The 27,935-nt window shown below is 32.7% G+C and overlaps 1 protein-coding gene across 1 annotated transcript; it reads right to left on the bottom strand.

The window, feature by feature from the left end:
* Positions 1-4,912: 4,912 nt before the first annotated feature.
* Positions 4,913-27,492, bottom strand: LOC104645104 (agamous-like MADS-box protein AGL61). The gene is made up of 2 exons (XM_026028802.2): positions 27,428-27,492; positions 4,913-5,219 (listed from the first exon to the last, which is right to left on the bottom strand). Exons 1-2 carry the CDS (start codon positions 27,490-27,492, stop codon positions 4,913-4,915), a joined length of 372 nt encoding a protein of 123 aa, XP_025884587.1.
* Between the last annotated feature and the right edge of the window lie 443 nt (positions 27,493-27,935).

Raw genomic sequence — 27,935 nt, 5'->3', positions numbered from 1 at the left:
TTAATCAGTAGTCATTCGGTTACCTTGAAATCGGTTATGCCAGGGGTGTTTTGTTCTCTTCCTAAAGTGTAGGACTATTAACCTACGTCGTTCAACCCTAAACTATGTGTTTTTGGTTAGTTTTATCCTACAAACATAATAAGAATTTATCAAAGTCAGATCATTCACAGACACTCAGAAACTTAGAAACTATAGAGGAGAAAGAGGCGACCAAACCCTTCCGAAGAATGCAACAAGGTTTCATTAGTTCAGGCTCCAAAATAAAAAGATTTCTCCATAATGTTCTTCACTAGGTATGTGGTATTACACTAGAGGATTCCTTTCACTCATTAGGCAGCTATATTTCAGACAAAATCTTGATTCCATTAATGCTTATCAATGCCTAGGGTTTCTTGAACGTCAAAAATGTTGGGTTTTACCTGTTAGAATGATCCAAATCGTATTATCATGAATTCAGTAACAGTTTTTTCCATTTTCATGCATAAATTTAGAACCCTCATTATGTAGATCTTCTAGTTATTGAATTAAACATTTTATTCTGTTATATAAGAATATGCGTCAGTTTTCAAATGAATTATTATCAATATTATAAATGTTGCATTCCCCATTTACATGTCAGGTTTGAGTTATCTAGTGTAACAATATAAAAGCCATAACATGTTAATTGCTTAATCATATGGGAATCTCAATACCAAGTGGCATAGGGTAAGTCACACCCAATTGACAGAACTACGTGCCACATAGGATTTAAGTCCTCTTTGTGCGCATCATCTTATTCATCATATCAGCATGCCTATATATCTAAGGTAGGGTACATTGGGTCTTCTCTATAGGTTGCACACATCGGACTTCACATTTAAGTCATTTGGTTTTATGTCGTTTATTAGTAAGCTCCCTTATAGTTCATTCATATTCTAATGGATTTAGCATGTTATCAATATAGTTCAATATTCAGTTTCTTCATATTATGATCTTGGTCATTGCTTTATGTTTAGTCATGTACAATACATTTAGTATTCTATTTCTGTTCAAATCATGTCATTGCTTAGATGCTTTGATTCAATAATGTTACTGTTCACTATCACTCTTTCCTTCATGCTCGGTACCTTTTAAGTGATAAAACATGTTCTGGGGTACATGTTCTCGTGATGTAGGTTCTAGTACTCAACATTAAGATCACACATACATGGATTACCTATCATTAGCTCAACAACATTAGTCGTGAGTCGTACTTTTTGAGGACTAGTGACATGACTATGTTTGTGTTGTTTTAACTTTAGTTTCAAATTTTCTAGCTATAGCTTGGGAAGTCTAAATATTTCTAGTCAATTTAGAGGCTTATTTAAGACATAGTGTCACGACCCAAATCCGGGCCACGACTGGCACCCACACTTACCCTCCTATGTGAGTGAACCAACCAATCTAAACCTTAACATTTCAATATAATATCAACAGAAAGTAATGCGGAAGACTTAAACTCATTAATAAAATCAATAACTATTATTATCCCCAAAATTTGGAAGTCATCATCACAAGAACATCTACTTCAATTACTAAATCTAAGAGTTTCTAAGAAGCTAAAAAATATATAAAAGCTAGTCCATGCCGGAACTGATATCCGGAGTAATGAAGACTGGCTAGAATTACTGTTGAGTCGAAGATGACGACACGTTTGCTGCACTCCACAAATAAACAAGAAGAAAACAATAAAAGTAGGAGTATGTACAAAACACGGGTACTGAGTAGATATCATCAGCCAAGTCAAAATAGAAATCAATATATACCAAGTAATATCATAAAATCAACTATGATACTCAAATTGTAGCAACACCAAGTACTATATCATTAACAATTACCGTCAAGTTCACACATGAGAACTCAAGCCTCAATACCATACTCATTTGGGAATTATGTTTATTAGAGTGAGTATATTAACATCTTTCAAGATTCATTATCTTTATTTCTCTTGTGTCGGTACGTGACAATCTTCTCCCTCATATTCATTAATCCTCTTGTGTCGGTACGTGACACTCTGATCCCCTACGACTATGTCTCGGATCGTGACACTCTGATCCCCTAAATCTACGTGTCGGTTCGTGACACCCGATCCCCTAAATCTATGTGTCGGTTCGTGACACCTGATCCCCTAAATCTACGTGTCGGTTCGTAACACCCGATCCCCTAATCTCCTTCTATCAATTCATCAAGCCTTCTTTTCTTCCAAGGCATCATCAATCTCATTATTTTAGTTCATCACGCCTTCTTTTATACCAAGGCCTCATCATTAACAAAGAGATTAGGGTTTTGCAAGATTTTGGGATTCAATAACTTCATCATGCTTATATAATCACAATTATATAATTATATTCATGCAAGCATACAATTAAGCACATAGCAGGATTTACAATATTATCAATACATATCATTCACTATTAAGAGTTTACTATGAATATCGTAACAGAAACCATAACCTACCTCCACCGAAGACTAGTGATCAAGCAAGCAAATTCCCAAAGCTTTGTTCTTCTTCTCTCCCTTTTCGTTCGTTTTCTCCCTCTCTTGTGCTTTCAAATTTTCTTTATGCAAACCCTCTTTCTTTTACCCTGATTAGTATATAATTAAGAATAAAAGATGTCAATAATAACCCACTAATTAACTTAAGGTTACCTCTTTTAACCCCCAAGTAATTAGACTTATTAACATTAACCCACTAACTTTATAATTAAAGAAGGAATAGTCAAAAACGTCCCTTAAAACGTATAAAGAAATCCAACCCAGAATGAGATTACGCAACCTGCGACGGCCCGTCGTGCCTGCGACGGTCTGTCCTGCAGGTCGTCGCAAGGTTCAGAGACTGGATTTCCACTGAAGACTGTGACGTTCCGTCACGCCTGTGACGGTCCGTCCTGCCATTCCGTCACGAAGTTCAAAGAGTCGACTTTCAGTACCCAATTTCAGATTTTCTAAGTGTTTTGAAACGAGACCCTGCGATGGTCCGTCGTGCCCATGACGGTCTGTCGTGGGGTCTGTCGCCTCAGCCTGTTTCTCCAGAAATAAAATCTGCTGCTCAAAACGACTAAACAGGTCGTTACGCATAGCTAGTTCCATCTGTAGTCGTTTTGTTTGACTTTTCTTTAGTATTTAAACTCTCAGTTACCTATATTCTCATTTTAGTGTATAGGTAATCTCTATCATTTCAATTGTATCGTGATTTAGCTTGTGCACATTTTTCATTGTTTCAGCTTATCTCAAGTATGCCTATGATTATGCAAAAAGGGGTCTGTTTGGGTTTTGCAACTATAATTTCAAAAAAATTCAAACAAAAGTACTAAAAAAAATCACAATTAAACAACAAGTAAACAATCATAAACAAAGATCCAATAGATAATCTAACTTATGTTCACAAAATCACACCCTTAGAATTGGGGTTTAATCTTGACATATACAAGAGATAGAAATTTATATCAAAATGAGTTTTCATTCAAATGAGTATGTAGGTTTAAGAATCCATGGGTCTGATCCAAAATTTGGGAGATGAAACCCTTTGAATCTTCAAGTACTTCAACACCTTCTTCTAACTTATAACTCAAAAATAAAAGCTTAAAATTATTGTTCAATACTAAGGAATTCGATCCTAAGCTAAAAATAATAATGAGTATTTATATTATTAAAACGTTGTGGTGCGAATGATCACTCAACGCAGTTATTCGGAACCGCCAATAAATTCAGCGATTTTTCTAGCCTATAATATCTTCATAATTTCGATCTTTGAGAGACATAGTACTACTTAGTTGAACTACTCGGCAGCACGTCCAAGACACCATTTCTCTGCCGATGTGATCCTTCCCTTCTTGGCTCAGCTAAAAAAAGATGGTGTTACACCATGCTAAATAAAAGACCATCTACTATTATCTTTCAGAATAGAAAAATATTTATTGTTTAAATTATATTATTGTACAAAATTTTTATGGATCTTTAATACAGTATTTTATGTTATTTGGATATCTTCTAGAGCATTTCTAAATTCATAAAATCTATTGATAACTTTTGACACGTGAAAAAAGTATCATAACAATAGTTTTTTTTAATTAAATTATAAATATCTACAACCAGAAATTATTTTTATTGTCATTTAAATAACATTAAAAATTATAAACAATAAATATGTATAAGATGAAGTGAGGTTGTAAGACTACTTTATCGATGACAATAAGTAATGTTAATTTTAAAGTTATTAGCGAATACATGCTATACTCAATAAGAATTTTAATTTTTTTAGATAAGATATTTTGCACTTCAAGCTATCTGACATGAGTTTTATTTTCTTATTCAATATTCTTTTACTACTTTATCTTTCAACACTTATACATCAATTTCAATTGGCAATTATTCCATATCCTTTTCATTTTTATTTGAGTATATTATTTTGAATTGGCATTAAAATTGAGAAAATAAACTAACTTTTAAATCTTGTTTTGATAAATTAATGATATGTGAAATGTAACAAAATGCTTTTTATTCTTGTGATTTTATGCATGACATATGAAAAGACTTAGCTAAGAGCAGCCAAAAATAAAGAAAATATATAATATTTTTTAAACTGACCTAAAAAAGGTAATACAAACAAAATTAAAATAAAAGAAGTACTAAATACAAGTTCGTCCCATTCAATAACAAACATATTTGAAGGTTAAAATTGAAATCATAAATATAAGAAACATAATCATAGATATGAAAATCAAAACACTATAATACACAATTAAGTCATTGAATTTTAAATAAAGTTAAATATTTATTCATTGGATCCAGATAGCGCTTCATTGCAATTGGACGAACTGTTGCCATCAACTCTTAAAGGAGAAAGGAACATTCCAATAGGTTGATACGGAAATTCCGTATCATACTCCATAAGTTAGCTCACTACTCTTTCAACTTCTTCATCTGCAGCTTCCAAGAGCTCAATTAACTTTTTAAGGTCAGAAAAGTTGAGTTGTTCATATGGAAGTTCTTCCCTTAATCCTTGGAGAGCTTTTCCATGTTTTTTCTGTTTTTCATGTGAATTCTCCAACATGTTTAGTTCATTGTTGATCTCATCAACATTGACATTTTGATGAGATAAACTAGTGGAATTAGGAGCATCAAAGCCGGGTTGATTTTCTCCAAGAAACTTATCCACAATTAACTCAGTGGAAGGATGTCCACATGAATATACTTTGTTGCTAGATGAAAAAATCACAAAAGCAACATAAGCACCACATCAAGTACATAGCTCAGTTTCCTATATAAATAGGTCAATACGTCGTTTCGAGAATGTTACTTGTCTATTTTTTGAATTTTGTATCCTTGCAATTACAATTCTTTTGCGACCAATACTTACTTTCATGGATATATTTCTGGACTGAAAATATAGGAAAATGTGATGTTTGTTTTTTGTTCTAACCACCTATTTATAGCAAGAAAATCATCATATTATTTGATAAAAATAAACTCAAATAACAAAAATGTAAAAATATTTATGTTGATTTTCTTATAAGGTAGGATTTTTTAAAAAATCATTATATTTATTAAATTTCTTTTTAAGTTTATTTGTATCATTGACAATCTCTAACAATATTAATTACATATTACATATTTTCCTAATTAGATTGATGTTATTGAACTATTTATGAAGTTGTCATTATCTCATTCTTTTGTGACATATATATTAGCAAATTAATATATCAATTGATTAAATTTTATTTGGTATATTTTTTGTTATTGTATTTATAGATTTTATAAATTTTCTCTTGTTCAATCGTCTATATATCCTCATATAGTCATGCTTAATAAAAGACCTTCAATTTTTAGCATTGACAATATTACCTATTCATGTACAACATAATTTAGGCGCTTCAATTTAAAATTTTAAGTTATTTGTGCAACTTCTAGAGCATTTGTAGACTTGTAAAATATACTCGTAGCTTATGAAAAATGAAATAATATTGTAAATGTAAGGAAGCCTAAATCATATCACAATTTAAAATATATAAACCGATATTTGATATTCTCCTACACTTTATATTTCATTATCACATTTTTAACACAATAGAGTGAAATTTGTGTGTTGTCTATGGAATCACCAAATATTTGAATATGATACGATACATTATGAAATTGTAACATCCTTCCATAGAAATAGTTAACTTTAGACATCGCTAAATTGGAAATAGCGAATTTATCAAGTTTTTTTAAGTTGTGACTTTTTGGGTTAACTTCAACCAATCATAACTTTCAGTACATGGAGAGTTAAGTGGTACATAGTATACCGAGTAAAAGGTCTTGGAATCCTCTTTGCAATGCCATTGAGTTGTGTATGTTTTGAGTTTCAATGAGGGACATATGCTTCTTTTAAGTTATTATGACCATTTAAGAAAGTTTCCCAAGCTAGTGAGGGGTATTTTGGACTTTTCCTTACCCAATCATATTATAACGAATTCAGAAATATTTTTGAGTCATATCTGACATGGGTAAGTTTTACAATCCTTATTTAAGCTTTGGGTTTAATAAGAGAGTTCAAGAAGAATAAAAAATTAGAGAAAAAGAAAAACAATTAAGATCTCTTACAACTTGAGGAGTGATAAACGCGAAATTACACCTAATTTAATACTAGACATAGCGATTGTTATCTAGTATAAAACCCATTGATGTTTTGTTGTCAACCAGAGGGAACGGTACAAATTAGAATTCATCTATGTAGTTATAAATGTAATCTAGTCGGTTGTAGGAGCAATAATTGTAAAAAATATTGAAGGGAATTGAAGGGTTTGACAACGGCTGTCAGATGGGAGAAATTGGTTTGTGGATAAGAAATCATTTTAACTTAAGTGTCCAAGAAAACCATTTAGCCATCATGGGTATAAACGGCTCATACTTTTTAGATGATCATGTAAGTTAAGCTAGTAGATCCACTAAGTTAAGAAGTTCTATGCGTCATCAAAGTATAAGACACTTCTTGCAGCATGGGCAAGACGATGTATCACCAATAAGGCTCATAGTGGTGGTTGTCGGTTAGAGAATTTCCCCTAAAAATTATATTACTTACATATAATTAAATTTGAGTTTGATCTTGTATTTTCTTTAACAAACTAAATGTTTTCATTGCTTTATATTAAATGAAGTTATTCATTAGTTGAGTAGGGCCAAGGTAGCATTAGTTGTGGTTACCATACAAAATCGCATACTCGTACTTTCAATGTAATGATGCAAGTTTACATACATCGTATCATGATGGAGACACAGGTAACAAGGATCAATATCATCAGCCGCCTCGTTGATCCAATTAAGCACTCGTAGTAAGTGGTGAGTCTCCTTGTATTTTTGCAGATACATTTACTCTTTTTTTCAGTCTTTATTTTATAGGATGTTATGGGTCTGTCTCCACATCCATCTTAATATTTTAGAGGCTTCGTAGATAGTCAGACAGTTTAGTTTTGAGTCTCTTTCTCTTCTTTTTTTCCAGAGGTTTTTCTATGAGACATACTTGCCATTTTGGACAAGTTATTTATATCATGTTATTTTATGAGAATGTTTCTTATATTGATTTAACTGTTCGACTGATTTAACTATGTCAGGCCAAGGGTTCGCACAAGGACAGGAATGGTTAGTGAGTGCCGGCCACATACAAGGTGTAGGCTGGGGGGCATGACAGTAGGTAAGTTAGAGTTTAGATGCAAGTGATTTCTATCTCAAGTCTATTACAAGTCAAGAAATTTCTCGCGCAACTCAACAATATTAACAATATAAACAACCTTGAACCTTTATTTATCAACTCTCTCAAGCTATATTGGAAGAATCGCGTTTAGCATTCATTCTTTTAAGTTGAACCCACATCAATCCAAAAACTACAATAATTGATATAAATCCTTGGTTAGAAAACCTCTTTCTAAAGCAAGCCCAAAACTCAATGTTAGACTTGCATTTCTAAAAACTATTTATAGATTGATATATAACTATCGATTAAACCCACTCCAATTGTAACACCCCGAACCCAAAAACAGGCCATAAAGCAGAATTTTCAGAACTTGCAGGTAACACCCGCGCTTGACACCCACAATCCGTATGGTGACACACCGCCTGTGCCATATGTTCATTATCAGCATTTGCAACCCCCTAGAACTCAGTCCTAGAATTCCGTTTAATGGTTGACCAACAGTCGAACCCACATACCTTAGGTTAGACCATGTACCGTGATCTGCATCCGGATCATACCCATAGAAACTAGCGTCCTGTCACGACTGACGATTGACAAGCACAGACTATCAGTTAATCGATAGTCATTCCATAACCTTGAAATCAGTTATACTAGGGGTGTTTTGGTCACTTCCTTAAGTGTTGAACCATTAAACTACGTCGTTCAACCCTAATGTATGTGTTTTTTTGTTTGTTTTAGCCTACAAACATAATAAGAATTTATCAAGGTTAGATCATTCATAACACTCAGAAACTTAGAAATTATAGGGGAGAAAGAGGCGACCAAACCCTTTCGAAGAATAGTACAAGTTTCATTAGTTCAAGCTCCAAAATAAAAAGATTTCCCCATAATTGTTTTCACTAGGTATGTATTATTACACTAGAGGATTCCTTTTACTCATTAAACCGCTATATTTCAGTCAAAATCATGATTCCAATAATGATAATCAACACCTAGGGTTTCTTGAATGTTAAAAATGTTGGGTTTTACCAATTAGAATGATCCAAATCGTATTATCATGAATTCATTATCAGTTTGTCCCATTTTCATGCATAAGCTCAAAACCCTCGTTATGTAGTTCTTCTAGTTCTTGAATTACACATGTTATTTTGTTATATAATAACCTGCCTCAGTTATCGAATGAATTATTATCAATATATAAATTCCCAGTTTTCATGTCAGGTTTTGAGTTATCTAGTGTTACAACATTTAATCCATAACATGTTCATTGCTTAATCATAGGGGAATCTCAATACCGAGTGGACTAGGGTAAGTCACCCCCAATTGACAGAATTACGTGCCCCATAGGATATAAGTCCCCTTTGTGCAAATCATCTTATTCATCATATCAACATGCCTATATATCTAAGGTAGGGTATATTGGGTTTTCTCTATAAATTGTATACATCGGACTTCACATTTAAGTTATTTAGTTTTAAGTCGTTTATTAGTAAGCTCCCTTACAGTTCACTCATATTCTATTAGATTTACCATGTTATCAGTATAGGTAAGTATTCAGTTTCTCCATATTATCAACTTTGTCATTGCTTTAAATTTAGTCATGTACAGTACTTTTAGTATCCTATTTATGTTCAAATCATTTTATTGATTAGATTCTTTCATTTAGTAATGTTATTGTTCAGTATCACTCTATCCTTCATGCTCGGTACGTTTTAAGTGCTAACTGACGTTCTTTAGTACATCTTCTCGTGATGTAAGTTCTAGTCCTCAGCATTCAGCTCACACATAGAGTGATTACCAATCATTAGTTCAACAACATTAATCGCGCGTCCTATACCTATGATGACTAGTGACATAACTATCTTTGTGTTGTTTTTAACATTAGTTTCAGTTTTTCTAGTTCTAGCTGGTGCAAGTCAATTGGACAATCTAATAAATTTAGAGGCTTATTTAAGACATAGGTAGTTCCATCCTTAGTCGTTTTGTTTGACTTTTCTTTTGTATTTCAACTCTAAATTATCTATATTCTCATTTTAGCGTATAGGTAATCTCTATCATTTCAATTATATCATGATTTAGCTTATGCACATTATTCATTGTTTCAGTTTATCTCAAGTATTCTTACGATTATGCAAAAAGGGTTATCTTGGGGTTTGAAACTACAATTTCATAAATTCAAACACAAGTACTTAACGAAATGATAATTAAACAACAAATAAACCATCAACAAGCAAGATCCAATAGATAATCTAATCCATGTTCACAAAATCACACCCTTAGAATTGGGGTTTTATCTAGACATATACAAGATATAGAAATTTATACAAAAATGAGTTTTCATTCAAATGGGTATGTAGGTTTAAGAATCCATGGGTCTGATCCCAAATTTGGAGATGAAACCCTTTGAAACTTCAAGTACTTCAAAACCCTCTTTTAACTCATAACTCAAAAAATAAAATATTAAAATTATTGTTCAATACTAAGGAATTTGATCCTAAGCTAAAAATAATAATGAGTATTTATATTATTAAAACGTTGTGGTACGAATGATTACTCAACACAGTTAGTCGGAACTGCCAATCAATTCAGCAATTTTACTAGCCTATAATATCTTCCTAATTCTTATCTTTGAGATACATAGTACTACTTAGAGAAACTACCCGGCAACACGCCCAAGACACCATTTCTCTAAAGATGTGATCCTTCCCTTCTTGGCTCTACTCATAAAAGTGGGTGTTACACCATGCTAAATAAAAGACCATCTACTATTTTCTTTCAGAATAGAAAAATATTTATTGTTTAATTTATATTAGTGTACAAAATTTGTATGGAACTTCAATTCAGTATTTCATGTTATTTGGATATCTTCTATAGCATTTCTAAATTCATAAAATCTATTGATTACTTAAGACACGTGAAAAAAGTATCATAAGAATAATTTTTTTAATTAATTTATAGATATCTACAACCTGAAATTATTTTTATTGTCATTTAAATAATAGTAAAAATTATAGACAATAAATATGTATTAGTAGTAGTGAGGTGGTAAGACATGCTTTATCGATGATTATAATGTAATGTTAATTTAATCGGTAGAAGCAGATATGGTGCACTTCGAGCTATTTGACATGAGTTTCATTTTCTTATTGAATATTCTCTTATTACTTTTTCTTTCAACACTTATACATCAATTTGAAATGAGAATTACTCCATACTCTTTTCATTTTGATTTGAGTATATTGTTTTGAATTAGCATGAAAATAAAACTAAACTAACTTTTTAATCATGTTTTGATAAATTAATGATATGTGTAATGTAACAAAATGCTTTTTATTCTTGTGATTTTATGCATAACATATGACAGCATAAGCTAAGAGCAGCCAAAAATTAAGAATATACATTATATTTTTTAAACTGACTTAAAAAGGTGAGACAAAGAAATTAAAATGAAGGAAGTACTAAATAAAAGTCCATCCCATTAAATAATAAACATATTTGAATGTAGAAATTGAAATCATAAATATAACAAACATAATCATAGATATGAAAATCAAAACACTACACAATTAAGTCGCTGAATTTTAAATAAAGTTAAAAATATCTATTCATTGGATCCAGATGTCGGTTCATTGAAATCGAACGAATTGTTGTCATCAACTCTTAAAGGACAAAGGGACCTTCCAATAGCTTGATACGGATATTTCGTATCATACTCCATAAGTTGGCCGCCCGCTACTCTTTTAACCTCTTCATCTGCACATTCCATAAGTTGGCCCGCTACTCTTTCAACTTCTTGATCTGCAGTTTCCAAGAGGTGAATAAACTTTTTAAGGTAAAAAAAGTTGAGTTGTTCATATGGATGTTTTTTCCTTAATCCTTGGAGAGCTTTTCCATATTTTTTCTATTGTTCTAGTGAATTCTCCAACATGTTTAGTTCATTGTTGATCTCATCAACATTGACATTTTGATGAGTTAAAACAGTGGGGTTAGGAGCATCAAAACTGGGTAAATGATTTTCTCCAAGAAACTTATCCACAATTAACTCAGCGGAAGGATGTCCACATAAATAAACCTTGTTGCTAGATGGAAAAATCACAAAAAGAACATAAGAATTACATAAAGTATTGTCACGACCCAAAAATGGATGTGATGACACTCGTCTTATCCCACAAAGACAAGTAAGCCTAAAATTCAACTATTACAATAAAAATGTGGAAAATTTACTATCAACTTACATTATACCCAAAACCTGGTTGTCACGTGTACAAGCCTCTAATGTATTACAATTGATTCAAAAGCAACGCTAATCTCAAATGAACTTGTTTCTAGAAAAGAACAAGATCATAACTAAGGAGAAAGAAAGTACGCTGAGGCGACAAACAACTACCTCTCAAATATCCAAGAAACCTCAGACAAGGAGAAGAGAAATATCACAAAGTCCGGGCTAGTAACCTACAAAAAAATTTGTAGAAGTGAGGGGTGAGCACCAAACCACACGGTACTCAGCAAGTAAACCTCTAAATACATGCTAAGGGGATGAAATACGGGTACTCCTACCACCCCCAACCGAACCTCCACAACTACAACCTGCATTAAAATCAACCCAACCTAACAACTCACAATTTACATAGCACGTAGCTCAATAACAACAGTTAGACAAATTAAATATCCTCAACAACAACACTTTAACAAATTACATATCCTCAATAACAAGCTCAATATTGATCAATTACATGTTCCGCAGAAAGGCAATGAGAAGATCAGCAAAACACGATATCAAATTCACTAATGATAAGTATGTGCAATGCAATGGAATGAAATGTCAAGTATAATGATGCATGTCTGAGCTAGTGATACACACCCGCTGTCTCTCAGTCGGGGACCCATGGGGGACATATCAGTCCATGCATCTGTCGCGGCGCACGACACGACCCTCGATATAGTAACCATCGCGGCGCGCGATACGTCCCTCAAAATATAGTATCCATCGCGGCGCGCGATACGTCCCTCGAAATGGTACATCCTCTAAAGTACTCATTTTTTTTCAATGCACATAACACTTGTAACAACCAATGCCTCAGAATAATGCAGATGACAAGTTCACACAAATAATGAGGAAATGACCACTTTCATAACATCGCACACTTCAAAACCACACAAACATGAAGTCACATCAACAATGATTCAACAAGCCTTCAACCCTTTCTCAAAACATCACACATAAACAATTGATCACATTGCCTTTTGTTATCCCTTTTTTCCATCATTAGAATTAATCAATGTGGACAAGTCAACCCATTACCAATCTCGTTACTCCCAAACATATACCACAAGAAAATACACGCATTTCATACACTTAACAACAGTTTAGAAATCCACTTGCCTCAAATAGTCGAACAATGCCTCCAGAACTTGAGCCTTCCTCTTTTGGTTGACTTCCAAACCAATAAAATCTATTCAAAGAAATAACCACGATATGATTTTGAAACTAACAACATTCATACTGCTATATCTCTAGCTTAGACCCAAAACTAATCCAAATTTATAATAAAATTTCTAAATCTTTATTCCAACCAATTGATCAAATCTCATATTTTCTGAATTTCAAGTTTAGGGTGAAATCTTAATTCTCCGAATAACATAATTATAATGATTTTTATATATCATAATGCACCTACTATTTAACACATATCTCAATATATCAAAACTTGATTCCTAATATGATAATCAAATGAAAATAATTAAAGCCGAAACTAACTGCCCAACACATCAATGGCAGACTACAAAACTATCTGCTGAAACCACTTATTTTCAATGTTCCAATTCATATTTATCGTTCCACTATTAATAATCCTAATCTTGGAGTTATCATTGTTCAATGATTAGGACTAATCATTGTCCAATGATTGAACCATAATACTTATACACATTTATAATCCCAAGTTCACAAGTTCACATATTAGTATGAATTATACACGTTTTTACCTAAAAATCTATTCTTAGTTACATAAAAATTTAATAGAAAGGATAAGAATAATTACCTTGATATCTAGAGATAAAAATATCGTTGTTTCTCCTCCTTTTTCCTTTTCTTTTCTCCCTTTCTTTTCTTTTCTTATCTGCGTATTTTTTTCCACCAATCATTTCTTTTTCTCAAAAGTCGTGTGTGGCGGCTTCAACCATTTAGGGCACTTTGCCCTTTTTATTATTATTATTATTATTTTATTTTATTTTTTTGATTTTGTTTTTTTTCTATTTTTTTCTTTTTTCATTATTCTTAGAAACAAAATAATCCTTTATTAAATCTAAAAATTATGTCACTCATTCTTATAAGTCATATAAATTATTTACAAAATCTACTAAAAAGGTTAATGTAATAATGCTGGTTAAATTTTCTAAAACGACTAAGAGGATCATTACATTATCCACAACTAAAAATCATGTTCGTCCTCGAACATAAAGTAGGTGAAGGAAGAATAACTAACACGACCAAAAACTTGAGGTAAGATTTTCAAAGCGTGTTCATCTCTCCAAGTGATTAATTCATCTTTAGCACATTCCATTAAATATCAACTACCAAGAACTGAAGTTTTGAATGACACTTCGGAAGATTTACATATCACGCCGTAAACCAACCAATGAGCCCAATCTAAACTGAAACCCACTGGAACATAACACAATCATCACAATAAATCTTTTCTTACATAACAAGGATAACGTTCTGAATCCATACCCACTACAATCTGAAGTGAACATAGATCAACCATCACATACACCTATTACACAAACCATCATAGACCTTATCAAGATTTCCGTGTCACAACCTAATCTTTTCATGAGCTTAAACTATGAAAATCTGATCTTTAGACATCAAATACTCATCAAGGGATAATCAAACATATCTAATCAAATGAAGAACAAGATCAAGTAAGCACCCTACAAATGGTACACGCTAGGATGCAGAACCTTTTACAACACTATCGGATAACTATAACTATTCATGAAAGCTCTTTTGTAAGTTCCCATAAGCAAAGTTGTGCATATAAAAATAGTGATATATTTCTAATTTTTCAAACAACATCAAATATGCCATAAGCGAAGTGAACAAGTCTAACCAAGGATCCTACCCTATCAAGGAGACATAAAAGGATCGGTACATCCGATCCACCACTAGGAATTCACCCATAGATGTTAAAAAAAATGTGGGCATATGCAATGAATCATACTCCAAATCATGTCCGAAATGAAGTAGGTGGTCAACTTAAGAATATACGGAATCAAGGTCGAATAACACTAGATACTTTCTCCATAATTCCCATATCAATACTTTCATTCATCTGACTACATCTCTCAATTTATTTATTTATTTGTTTTAATTTTTTTTCTACCCAAAATCAACCAGTCTGATCTCCATTACAATTTTACACATGCTGGATTTGGTAAACCCTGCATACTTCTCACAGTACTCAATCAAAGCCAACACAATTAATGTTAACAAATATCATAACCACACCAACCATTTACCTTACTTTCACACCGTCATTACGTATCATGTTCTCCTTAGCAAGCACATTGTAGTCTCCAAGACTTTGAACCATGGTTTCTTATCTTTCCATTTAAGCGTCCAATAATAGATATAAGTCACACCCAAGACCGATAACACTAATTTCAAATCTATATTTCTCCTTTAGGGTAAAATAATTAAGTCACACTTAATGTCCACTTCACTTAAACTTTCACATACCATTTTCAACCACCATCATTTACCTCATGTGATAACTCAAAGAAACCCTTGATCACTCCAATATTTATGTATACTATAGTTCATAACCTCTACTCACCATAAAATGCCTATGTAACACATTATAACAATCTATGTTGTCTCGTCAACAAAATAATTTTAATCCCCTCCAATCCTCATTAATCATGTAAAAGTGTAGGTCCACACTAATTAACATCCATTTGTTACTTAATCACATTTTGAACAATCTAGCTCAACATAACCATGTATAATCGTCCTTACGTCATTTATTGTAATCTAATCAAAACATAATATTTAGAAAACTTAATAATAAACTCATAGTAAGTAGGTGCCGAACTAGTTCACATCTCATAGTCATATCTATACTCAAAGGCGAAATCACTACAACCATCACATCTGAATCCAATGTTTGTACGAGAGGTCTTATTGTTCCTTTGCCTTTCTTAAAATCTTTTCATGACGGAAATTTCAAATAACTTGAACTCTTCAATACACCATAATTTTTCTCCTTTTTGCTAACTCACATACCAGTCTTTTTTTTTATTTTGGCCAACAATATGAGAAACCTTATATCAAAAGTAACCAAATGTACTACTCAATCTTAAGTCCTTCTAAATGCTTCATACTCAATGTGATCGATCATTTCTGACCTTACCAATTCATACCTTGACAAGATACACTATCACAAATCTAAACTTGCCATGTAAACTTGAAGTTTTGATCCCAACCATGTAACACAATCCCATTATCTTACAACATTTGCTCATACCAAAAAAAAATAAAAATTACTCAACGTATTTTACTCATTGTTGATCGCCTCTTCATTGACCCTACCATATATTTTTCTAAAAATCGTATCGTACTCCTTACCAATTCAAAACCACAAAAGAACTAATCATCATACTCGAGTTGAACGTTCGTACCCTCCTTTCTCAAGTTTTATCCAATAGTTTATTTTTGTTTAATCAATCTGTTGAACTTGTTACACTATATTATACCATAATCTGGATGAAACAGGTAAAATCACTTGTCTCTGAACCCAATTCTCCAAATTCCTTTGAAGATACATCCTTAACCCTTGCAAACAATGTACAATAGCCTAGTTTTATCCTCGCTCTGAAAGTTAAACTATTTACCACTAATTCTTTCCATTATGTCTCTAGCTCTTTTCAATTTTTATTTGATGACATCCCAACTCCTTTTAATCATTACCACAAAACCACACTACTTATGAAATAGAAATAACCATAACCTTAGATACTTAAAATTCGTCATTACCATAAAAAAATCGGTTTGACCAACACCCGTATGATATAGTTGCATTTCAATCATAATGCATCATAAAATAATCATCATTCTTAGTTCGTCATTTCCCTCACAACGAATTTAACCTCTCCATTTACATGACAATCCAAACCTAGTTATGCCAACCATCCAAGGTACTTACTCAATTTATATGCACATTCTTACTGAAATTCTCAATTACATTCACACAAGTATACTTTTTGAGACTTCCTTTACTTATAAGTTTATCATCCATATTGATCCAATTTCTTGGACTTTGCGATGGAATCACCACTCATTTACAATCCACAAAATACAATTCACAACCTGAACATATAAATATCATACAAAAGATCCACCACCAAAAGCTTCCTTATAAATAATGCTTAACACATCCACTCGTACTAACAAGCTAGTTGGTTTCTTGAATATGAATTCAACACAAAATCTTATCGTATGAGCATGTAATACAACAGATAAATCCTAAAGTAGTTAGTATTTGCACTTAACAATCAACATGTCCGTTTTCATGTACCATTAGTAACACATCGTGAAAATTCGTTACATCGACCACTAGAACAGATCATATCTATTGAGAAAATCATTTTCAAATAGGTCACACACTTTATCCATCAAATACCTGTAAAATATTACAAGATTAGTTTTGTATCTAACCCAAGCTATATGTATTCTTTAGTAAGCAAGGTCAATATCAAAAGTAACACACTCCATAATTCTAACCAAGTACCCATCAGTACCATTGTAATAGTCGTATCATGACCTTCTTTAATATACACTCAATCTATGAAACCACATAAGGGATTCTGACCTGAATTGGTGCAACATCATTTGTTGAGTAGCTCATTAATGGTATGACAACTATATCAATTGTATTTTCAAGGTTACACAATTTAATATCTAGTTAATTCTTCAAATATTTAACTTTAAATTGTAGAACCACTCCATATTTTGCTTATACCGGCTAAGTAATATATTTATTATTATTATTTTACAATGATAACTAACCTTACTCAACTCTTTCAAATATGATAACGCATTCGTTTCATAAGTATATCATTTTCACCTTAATACCAGATTTAACATCAAACCAATACACGACATGCCAATGATTCACAAAATGAACTACGCACGAGTCATCACATAAACGAGAGCGAATGGAGTGAAGCGATAAGAATCAAAATGGGACCAAGTACGCACAATAGTGATCCAAGAAGTGAAGATATTTCCTAAAAGTCACTATAGCCTCTGGAAGATACGTACAGACGTGTCCGTACCGATCATCGAGACTCTATTTGGACTCGACTTGTACAGACGTGAGACCTATGAACCTGGGGCTCTGATACCATTTTTGTCACGACCCAAAAATGGACGTGATGGCACTCGTCTTTTCCCACCAAGACAAGTAAGCCTAAAATTCAATTATTACAATTAAAATGTGGAAAATTTACTATCAACTTACATTATACCCCAAAACCTGGTTGTCACATGTACAAGCCTCTAAAGTATTACAATTGATTCAAAAGAAACGCTAATCTCAAATGAACTTGTTTCTAGAATAGAACAAAATCATAACTAAGGAGAAAGAAAGTACGCTGAGGCGACAAACAACTACCTCTCAAATCTCCAAGAAACCTCAGACAAGGAGAAGAGAAATATCACAATGTCCGGGCTAGTAACCTACAAAAAATTTATAGAAGCAAGGGGTGAGCACCAAACCACACGGTACTCAGCAAGTAAACCTCTAAACACAGGCTAAGGGGATGAAATACGGGTACTATTACCATCCCCAACCGAACCTCCACAACTACAACCTGCATTTAAATCAACCCAACCTAACAGCTCTCAATTTACATAGCACGTAGCTCAATAACAACAGTTAGACAAATTAAATATCCTCAACAACAACACTTTAACAAATTACATATCCGCAATAACAAGCTCAATATTGATCAATTACAAGTTCCGCAGAAAGGCAATGAGAAGATCAGCAAAACACGATATCAAATTCACTAATGATAAGTATGTGCAATGCAATGGAATGCAATGTCAAGTATAATGATTCATGTCTGACCTAGTAATACACACCCGTTGTCTCTCAGTCGGTGACCCATGGGGGACATATCTGTCCAAGCATCTGTCACGGCGCAATCGATATAGTAACCTTCGCGGCGCGTGATACGTCCCTCGAAATATAGTATCCATCGCGGCGCGTGATACGTCCCTCGAAATGGTACATCCTCTTAAGTACTCATTTTTTTCAATGCACATAACACTTGTGACAACCAATGCGTCAGAATAATGCAGATGACAAGTTCACACAAATAATGAGGGGATGACCACTTTCATAACATCGCACACTTCACAACCACACAAACATGAAGTAACACCAACAATTATTCAACAAGCCTTCAACCCTTTCTCAAAACAGCATACATAAACAATTGATCACATTGCCTTTTGTTATCTTTTTTTTTCATCATTAGAATTAATCAATGTGGAAAAGTCAACCCATCACTAATCCCGTTACTCACAAACATATACCACAAGGAAATACACGCATTTCATACACTTAACAACAGTTTAGAAATGCACTTGCCTCAAATAGTCGAACAATGACTCCAGAACTTGAGACTTCATCTTTTGGTTGACTTCCAAACCAATAAAATCTATTCAAATAAATAACCACGATATGATTTCGAAACTAACAACATTCATATTGCTATATCTCTAGCTTAGACCCAAAACTCATCCAAATTTATAATAAAATTTCTAAATCATTATTCCAACCAATTGATCAAATCTCATATTTTCTGAATTTCAAGTTTAGGGTTAAATCTTAATTCTCCGAATAACATAATTATAATGATTTTTATATATCATAATGCACATACTATTTAACACATACCTCAATATATCAAAACTTGAATCCTAATATGATAAATCAAATAAAAATATTTAAAGCCGAAACTAACTGCCCAACACATCAATGGCGGACTACAAAACTGTCTGCTGAAACCAGTTATTTTCAATGTTCCAATTCATATTTATCGTTCCACTATTAATAATCCTAATCTTGGAGTAATCATTGTCCAATGATTAGGACTAATCATTGTCCAATGATTGAACCATAATACTTATACACATTTATAATCCCAAGTTCACAAGTTCACATATTAGTGTAAATTATACACGTTTTAACCTAAAAATCTATACCTAGTTACATAAAAATTTCATAGAAAGGATAAGAATAATTACCTTGATATCTCGAGATAAAAATATCGTTGTTTCTACTCCTTTTTCCTTTTCTTTTCTCCCTTTCTTTTCTTTTCTTATCTGCGTATTTTTTTTCCACCGATCATTTTTTTTCTCAAAAGGCGTGTGCGGCGACTTCAACCATTTAGGGCACTTTGCCCTTTTTATTATTATTATTATTATTTTATTTTATTTATTTGATTTTCTTTTTTTTTTCTATTTTTTTATTTTTTCATTATTCTTAGCAACAAAATAATCCTTTATTAAATCTAAAAATTATGTCACTCATTCTTATAAGTCATATAAATTATTTACAAAATCTACTAAAAAGGTTAATATAATAATGCTAATTAAAATTTCTAAAACGACTAAGAGGATCATTACAACATAGCTCACTTGCCTTTTTAAATAGGCCAATGCGTCGTTTTGAGAATGTTACTTGTCTTTTTTCTGAATTTTGTATCCTTGCAATTACAATTATTTTGCGACCAATACATATTTTCATGGCTAAATTGATGAATTGAAAATATAGGAAGATGTGATATTTGGTTTCTGTTCTAACCAACTATTTATAGCGAGAAAATCATCATATTATTTGATAAAAATGAACTTAAATAACAAAAATGTAATAATATTTATGATGATTTTCTTATAAGGTAGAATTTTAACAAAAATCATTATATTTATTAAATTTCTTTTTTTAGTTGATTTGTCTCGTTGTCAATCTCTAACAATAGTAATTACAAATTACATATTTTCCTAATTAGATTGATGTTATTGAATTAGTTATAAAGTTTTCATTATCTCATTCTTTTGGGAAATATATTTTAGTAATTTTATATATAAATTGATTAAATTTTATTAGGTAAATTTTTTGTTCTGGTATTTATAGATTTTCTTAATTTGCAATTGTTTAATCATGTATATATCCTAATATAGTCATGCTTAATAAAAGATCTTCCACTCTTAGCTTTGACAATATGAAAATATTTTATATCTTACTCGTATTCATGTACAAAATAGTTTAAGTGCTTCAATTTAAAATTTAAAATTATTTGTGCATGTTCTAGAGTATTTGTAGACTTCTAAAATATACTCGTAGCTTATAAAAAATGAAATAATATTGTAACAGTAAGAAATACTAAATCATAATGCAATTGAAAATATATAAACCAGTTGTGAATATTCTCCTACTCTTTATATTTCATTAGAACTTTTTAAAACGATCGAATGAAATTTGTGTCTTGTTTATCTAACCACCAAATATTTTAATATGATACTATACATTATGAAATTGTAGCATCATTCCATAGATATAGTAAAATTTAGAAATCGCTAAATTGGAAATATATAAATTGAGAATTTATCAAGTTAGTCTTAAGTTGTTACATTTTGGGACAACTTCGGACAATCATAACTTTCAGTACATGAAGAGTTAAGTGGCACATAGTATACCTAATAGAAGGCCTTGGAAACCTCTTTCCAACGCCACTGAGTTGCGTATATCTTGAGTTTGTAAGAGGGGAATATGCTCCGTAAATAGTTATTATGACTATTTAAGAAAGTTACCTAAGCTAGTGAGGGATATTTTGGACTTTTCCTTACCCAATTAGATTAAAACAAATTAAGTACTATTTTTTCATCATATTTGACGTGGGTAAGTCTTACAAATCCTTAATAAAGCCTTGGGATTTATTAGAGAGTTCAAGAAGAGGAAAATTAGAGAAAAAGAAGAGCAATTAAGATATCTTAAAAATTTAGGAGTAATGAACGCTAAATTAAGCCTCATTCAATACTAGACGTAGCGGTTGTTATCTAGTATAAAACCCATCAAAGATAAGTGGTCGAGCCCAGAAGGAATGTTACAAGTTTGAATTCATCTATGAAATTATAAATGTAATCTAGTCGGTCGTAGGACTAAAAAATGTCATAAATATTCAAATGAATTGAAGGGGTTGACTACGAATGTTAGATAGGAGGAATTGTTATATGGATGAGAATTCATATTAACTCAAGTGTCGATGGAAACCATGTATCCATAATGGGTATTAACGGGTTATACATTGTAGATGCTCACGTAACATAAGTTGTACAATCCACTAAGTTAAGTAAATCTATGCGACGTTAAAGTATCAGACAGTTCTGGCAGTGTGGGTTGATGTTGTGTCACCACTAAGGCTCATAGTGGTGATTATCGGTTAAAAACTCTCCCACAGAAATTATATTACTTACATATAAGTAAAGTTGTGTTTGTTATTGCATTATCTTTAACTTTAACAACCCAAAATTGACTATGCTAAGATGCTTAACGTAATTAGAATGTCTAGACTAGACCAGGTTCACACTGATTAATACGCGTGGAACCAGACCTCTGCACCTATGCATCAGCCAAGCCAACCAACTTACTGAGTTTGTTTTATCTAGGCAAGGTTGGGTCTAGCCATGTAGGGCACCTAAATAATAAGATTCACTCGAATGAGTCTTAATCAGTTTTGAAAGGGGTAGTCTTAAGTTTGGAGGGTCTAAGGATAAAATGGTGTTTTCAAAGATAATGGTAGTATTGTAATTATCCTATATATTTAATCAAGTAATTAATTATTGAAAATAGTTGATAGTTCAGGTAAGGTTTACCCGAATTGACCCATTTTCGCGAGTTAGGCTTCACCCGGATTCGATCCTTGGTGGAAGCAATGATTAAATTGAATTAATTGATATTTAATGATTGAGTTGAATTAATTGGTATTTAAATTTCTGATTAAAGTAAGGGAAAATCAGATTTTTAAGAAACAATTAATAATAAAATAAATAAATAACAAAGAGTCCTAGTTGGACTAAATCTTCAACTAAAACTCCTACTCCTAAGCTTACTCTTATCTCGCTCCACTCTCATTCTCACGTCTCTCACTCTCATTCTCACGTCATCAGCAAAAAGGAACAAGAAAATCAAAGTTCATCACTTGAAGAACTTGCACATAAAAACTTAAGAGAAAAACTAAGCTTAAAAGGGAAGGCGAAAGCATTTTTCAAATGGTTTGTGCGTGAGTTTTGTTGGAGAAGCATTTGTTTTTCGTGGGAGTTGGCATCATATGAGATCAGATTTAAAATGTGTTAAACAAAGATAAAAAGGTATGGGTTTTCTTCCTCTTGGTCCATTTCCCAAGAGACCCCCAAAATTTACTCAAATTCTAATCCAAAAATTAGAAATGTTCCCCTTTGCATGTCCCTGTCACTAGCTCCCATCGATTGTTGTAGGTTGGGTATGTTTTCTGGTAGAAATTAGGGATATGATGTTTTCATGATGATTATTTTCATGTATGTATGTTCGGATTTATGTGATGATGAAAATTTGTGCAATATGTGTGTAGCCGTGTTCTTGGGCATGTTTTGGAGCATGAAAATGGCACGTGAAAGAATTGTGTTTTTTGTATAAGATTACTTGGAAAAGGTGCACATAATAATGTACGAAATATCCAGCGAATTACCTAAGAATCTAACGTATAAATGATGATAAAAAATGGACTAAAACCGTGACAAAATTTCCAGAATAGCAACAAGTGAGATACTAAAATTTTTATTTTTTTTAAAGATGTGAGGTCATAAGGGATTGAACCCAAGACCTCACCATATGCTAGATATTAAAAATCCAATAATAAAAATGAGATAAGGGGGATTAGGAATGGGATAAGGCTGAAGTGAAGGAATGACAGAGGAAAAAAATAAAAAAAATTAGGTGTGTGCGGATCGAACCCACAACCTCTTGGATAGGTGAGGGAGATAGGAGAAAAATGGAAGAAAATTAAAATGAGGGGTGTGGGAATCAAACCCACAACCTCTCTAATCGGTGAGGAAGTTGGGAGAAAAATTAAATAAAAATAAGATGAGGCTGTGGGGTATCGATACCACATCCTCTTGGTCCCCATCGAAAAAGAGAGGAAAGAAAAAAAAAGGAAAAAGAATTGTAGGTGCTGGGATTCGACCTCAAGTCTCCAAGCAGAAAATACAAATCAAAAACTTAATATGAGAGTAAAAGGATTTGAAACAGGGTTCCCTTGCCCAGATCCGTGTTTATACATAAGTCTTACGTGAATAAATATTTAACAAATGCTTCCCATAGGAATAGAACTAGAGACCTTGGCATACTTACAAGATGCATAAGTCTTGTACCACATAATCTTAGGTAAGTATGAGTCACTTAAATGAATTATAAATGAAGCCTAATGGCTTGTACGTATGGATTCATAAGTCCAGCGTACGTTTAAAAGTAAGTGATCCTAATATGTATGTAATGAATTTATGTGACTTCGGGGGGGGGGGGGGTTAAGTAAGAGTGTGATACACACTTAAAAGGACAAGTGTATTGACATATGAAAAAACTAAACATTCACGTAATGGGGTGAGTAATTATGAAGATCTAATATGCTAAAGCTAATGAAAGTAGTGATAACATGATAAGAGGCAAAGATGAATGGTGAGGCAAGTCTCAACCAAGCCTTAAGAAAATGTTACCAAATGTACTCACCTATGGGAGTGTAGAATGATGTAGAGTCAAATCTCAAGCGTACTCCAAAAGAAAGTGTTAAGAATGAATTCATAGTTAATAAGCAAAAAAAGAGTGACTACATCACTATAGGCTAGAGCAAGTGAGACAAGCTTCATCTACGCCTAAAAACCAGTCACTAAAATGAAATTTCTAAGTGAGTGTATTTATGCTAGACGATGAATAAGAAAATAAAGATTTGCTACATGAGGATGGGCTAGTACAAGTGAGACAAGATGTATCTACGCCTAAAATCAATGTCCCTCCATGTAAATCTCAAAATAGCATGTATATGTTATCCGTGAACAAATAATAAAAGGTGAGTAAAGACGAAACAAAAAGATGTTAAGAAAGAACAGGTGGCACCACAATATGAGGCTAATTCAAGTGAGACAAGATGTACCTACACCAATATAATGTCACCAAAACTACTCACCTAAGAGATTTTTGAATATAAAGAGTCAATTCTCAATCACAATGTATATGTAAGTGTAAGGACAATTCAAACTTAATACGTATAGAAGAGATGATAAATCATATAATAAGCTATGACTACCTCATGCTAAAACCAAGCTTCGATGATATGTGAGTTAAATGTAAATACGAACTTCAAATGGAGCTATAATTTGCTAGGTATGAGTGGTGATGTCTTTTTTCTGCAACGGTGGAGGTTCACGTAATTCTCATGAGATGAGATCAAAGGTGGGCATGGTTCTCCCTTAATCTCCTAGTCTTTAAACTATGCTTCCAACATAGGGAACTAGCCAGTGGTTTTTCACCTAAGATATCTAGGGATGTTTTGGTTTCACTTTATCCAGTGACTCCACCTCTTTTCTGTGTGGGGAAGACACCAGATTTCATGATGCTCACATAATCTATGTTAGTTAAAGTTTAAGTTCCTCAAAGTATGAAATATAATGAAATGAATGATACTAAAGATGTATGTGCACGACAATCAGGAGATGAAATCAGATTCGGGTAATGACATTAGGTTATTCTTGGTCATTGCACATTATTATTCCGTTGAGTGTCTTAATCTTCATTCTAGGTATATATGGTGTTTATATCGGTCTACAAATGAATGAAATGAATAATGTGACCTACGTATAAATGAAAGAAGTAGACTCTGTGTTAGATAAAGAAGGCTCCCAAGATGAGGTCCCATATGATGAGCCCTAATTTGGGAAGTCCTAATGTTAAGTCCGTGATTCCAATGTCTGATGGTATAAAAACGAATGGTATGCTATATATGTATGTTATATATGAAATATGTTATGTGTTGGGTGAAATACTAAAAGAATGATGATGGATGTTACTCCCATAGCATGACTTTCCTGATCAGATTTGGCAAGGCCAACTGACTTGGCTTTCCATAATTCATATCGTTAGGAGAGAGTTCTTTTTAATCATGCATTTCCTTGGTGTGTACTTGCATACATCCATACTTAGTACAAGTGTGTACTAATCCCATACATTATAGTATTTTAGGTACAGGTTTATGAGGGTGTTGAAGACATTCATTGCAGCTGTTCGGAAATCAGAGCTTTTCATCAAGACTTTGTAGGTCCCCATTCATTCGAGCATGTCTGCAATTATGCTTCTAGCTTAGTAATAGGTTTAGGCTAGTGGATCATGTTCCACTAGTATTTCTTTCCTATTTTTTAAAAACTTATGTAATGGTGGAATTTTGGCAATTGTTACTAATGCTATAAGACTATTTATTTCAAGATTGAATGACTCTTTATTAGATGGTTTATACGCATGAGCAATGAACTTATTTTTATATATATATATATGCATGTTATAACAATGATGTCTATTTACACTTCAAACAAAACACAAAGTTTCAAATTTTCTTCTAAAAGTAACCTAACGAATGTAATGACGACGTAAGTAGGCTTGTCTGCGACCTCTGAGAGGTCAACGATGTCGGTTTCTGCTAGGGTCTTGACCTCGGTCCTGAGATTAACAAACTAAGTGTTTTCATTGTTTTAAAAGTTTATATACTGCATGTTTTAACTGCTTTACATAAAATCAAGTTATTCATATGTTGAGTCTAATATCTCATATTCTAGATAAAATAAGATTAATCTAAGAAAAACAAGAAGATTCAAATTTGGAAATAAGTAAGGAAAATCTGGAAAATTTCAAATTTTCAAAAGTGAGTTTTGGTCATTTTTAAACGACCATAATTCGCAGCTCAGGAGGAGTTTTGACACCATTTTTGCGAATTTTCGAGGTTGTATGAGGGAGATATGACTTTGGGAAGTTAGGTTGTTGAGCCGGGAAAGTTCCAAATCTGGATTTGTTAAGGGTGTTTTTATATTTTCCTAAATTAATTATTATTTTTTTTAGGGGTAATAAGTTGGGGTCTAAGATGATCCCAATTGGTTTCCACATTTAGAAAATAATATAGGGATTTGAGAGAAAGAAGAAAAGAGGAGAAGGGAGAAGAAGAAGCACGAACGCCAAAAATTCATTCATTTATTTTGTCGAGGGTGATCCCTAACAAGGTATATGAGATCATTTGGTTTTGGGTTCTTTCGACCACATACAAATTGTTTTAATTCTTTAAAGTTTGTAATATTGAATGAAGAACATGAAATTCTTGATGAATCTTTGTGAAATCTTGTTGGTTGAATTGTAGCTGATGTCTAGTAGTTTGGGTTCTTGTTTTCGGGTCTAAACTATTGGGTAATGCGTTAATCGGGGGTCATTAGTGTTTGGGTTGGAATTCATGAGTGTTTGGGAAGGTTTAGAGACAAAAACAAAAAAAGAATGTCTGAAAACTTGTCAAATAAGCAATGGAGCACTGCGTCTCCAAAGCCGCTCAGGACAGAGTCGTTTTGTCATGATCTGGTGCGCCATGCCCGAGGAAAACCTCTCTCCATCAGGATCTGGTGCTCTGCCCCTCTCAAAGCGCCCATACCCCCCAGGAGACTCCATTCTTTCCCTATCTTTTTGTAGTAGTTCTTAAGTGATGTACCCTTCGTTACTGGTGGATTCCAACACTCTAGAGTACATTTATCATCATGATACCATCCATAAACATCAGATCATGATCCTTGAATCCATAATCAAAATTCAAGGGAGGTTTGGATCAATGCCAAGAAAGTAAGAAGTCTAGTCTAAAACTATGAAGTGAGTAAAAGTAAAGTTTTCAAGTTTTTAGAGTCTTACTTAAACATTTCAACTTTCTTTAAGGCTCAAGTTAAAGTTAAAGAAAAGAGTAAAGATTGAGTACATTTCTCAAAAAGGTATAAGGGAACTAAGTATTCCTAATAGTTAAAGTTTCAAGTTAAGTAAAGAGCAAGAGTTGAGTTCATTTCTATAAAATGGGATTAACTATTCCCTAAAGGTTGATAACATCTTTTACATTTAAGTTTAAA

The sequence above is a fragment of the Solanum lycopersicum genome, chromosome 12 (genome assembly GCF_036512215.1).
Source record: "Solanum lycopersicum chromosome 12, SLM_r2.1".
Classification (NCBI taxonomy): Eukaryota; Viridiplantae; Streptophyta; class Magnoliopsida; order Solanales; family Solanaceae; genus Solanum; species Solanum lycopersicum.
The sequence above is the reverse complement of the archived record's forward strand: the minus strand, read 5'-3'. Positions and strand labels throughout refer to the sequence as shown.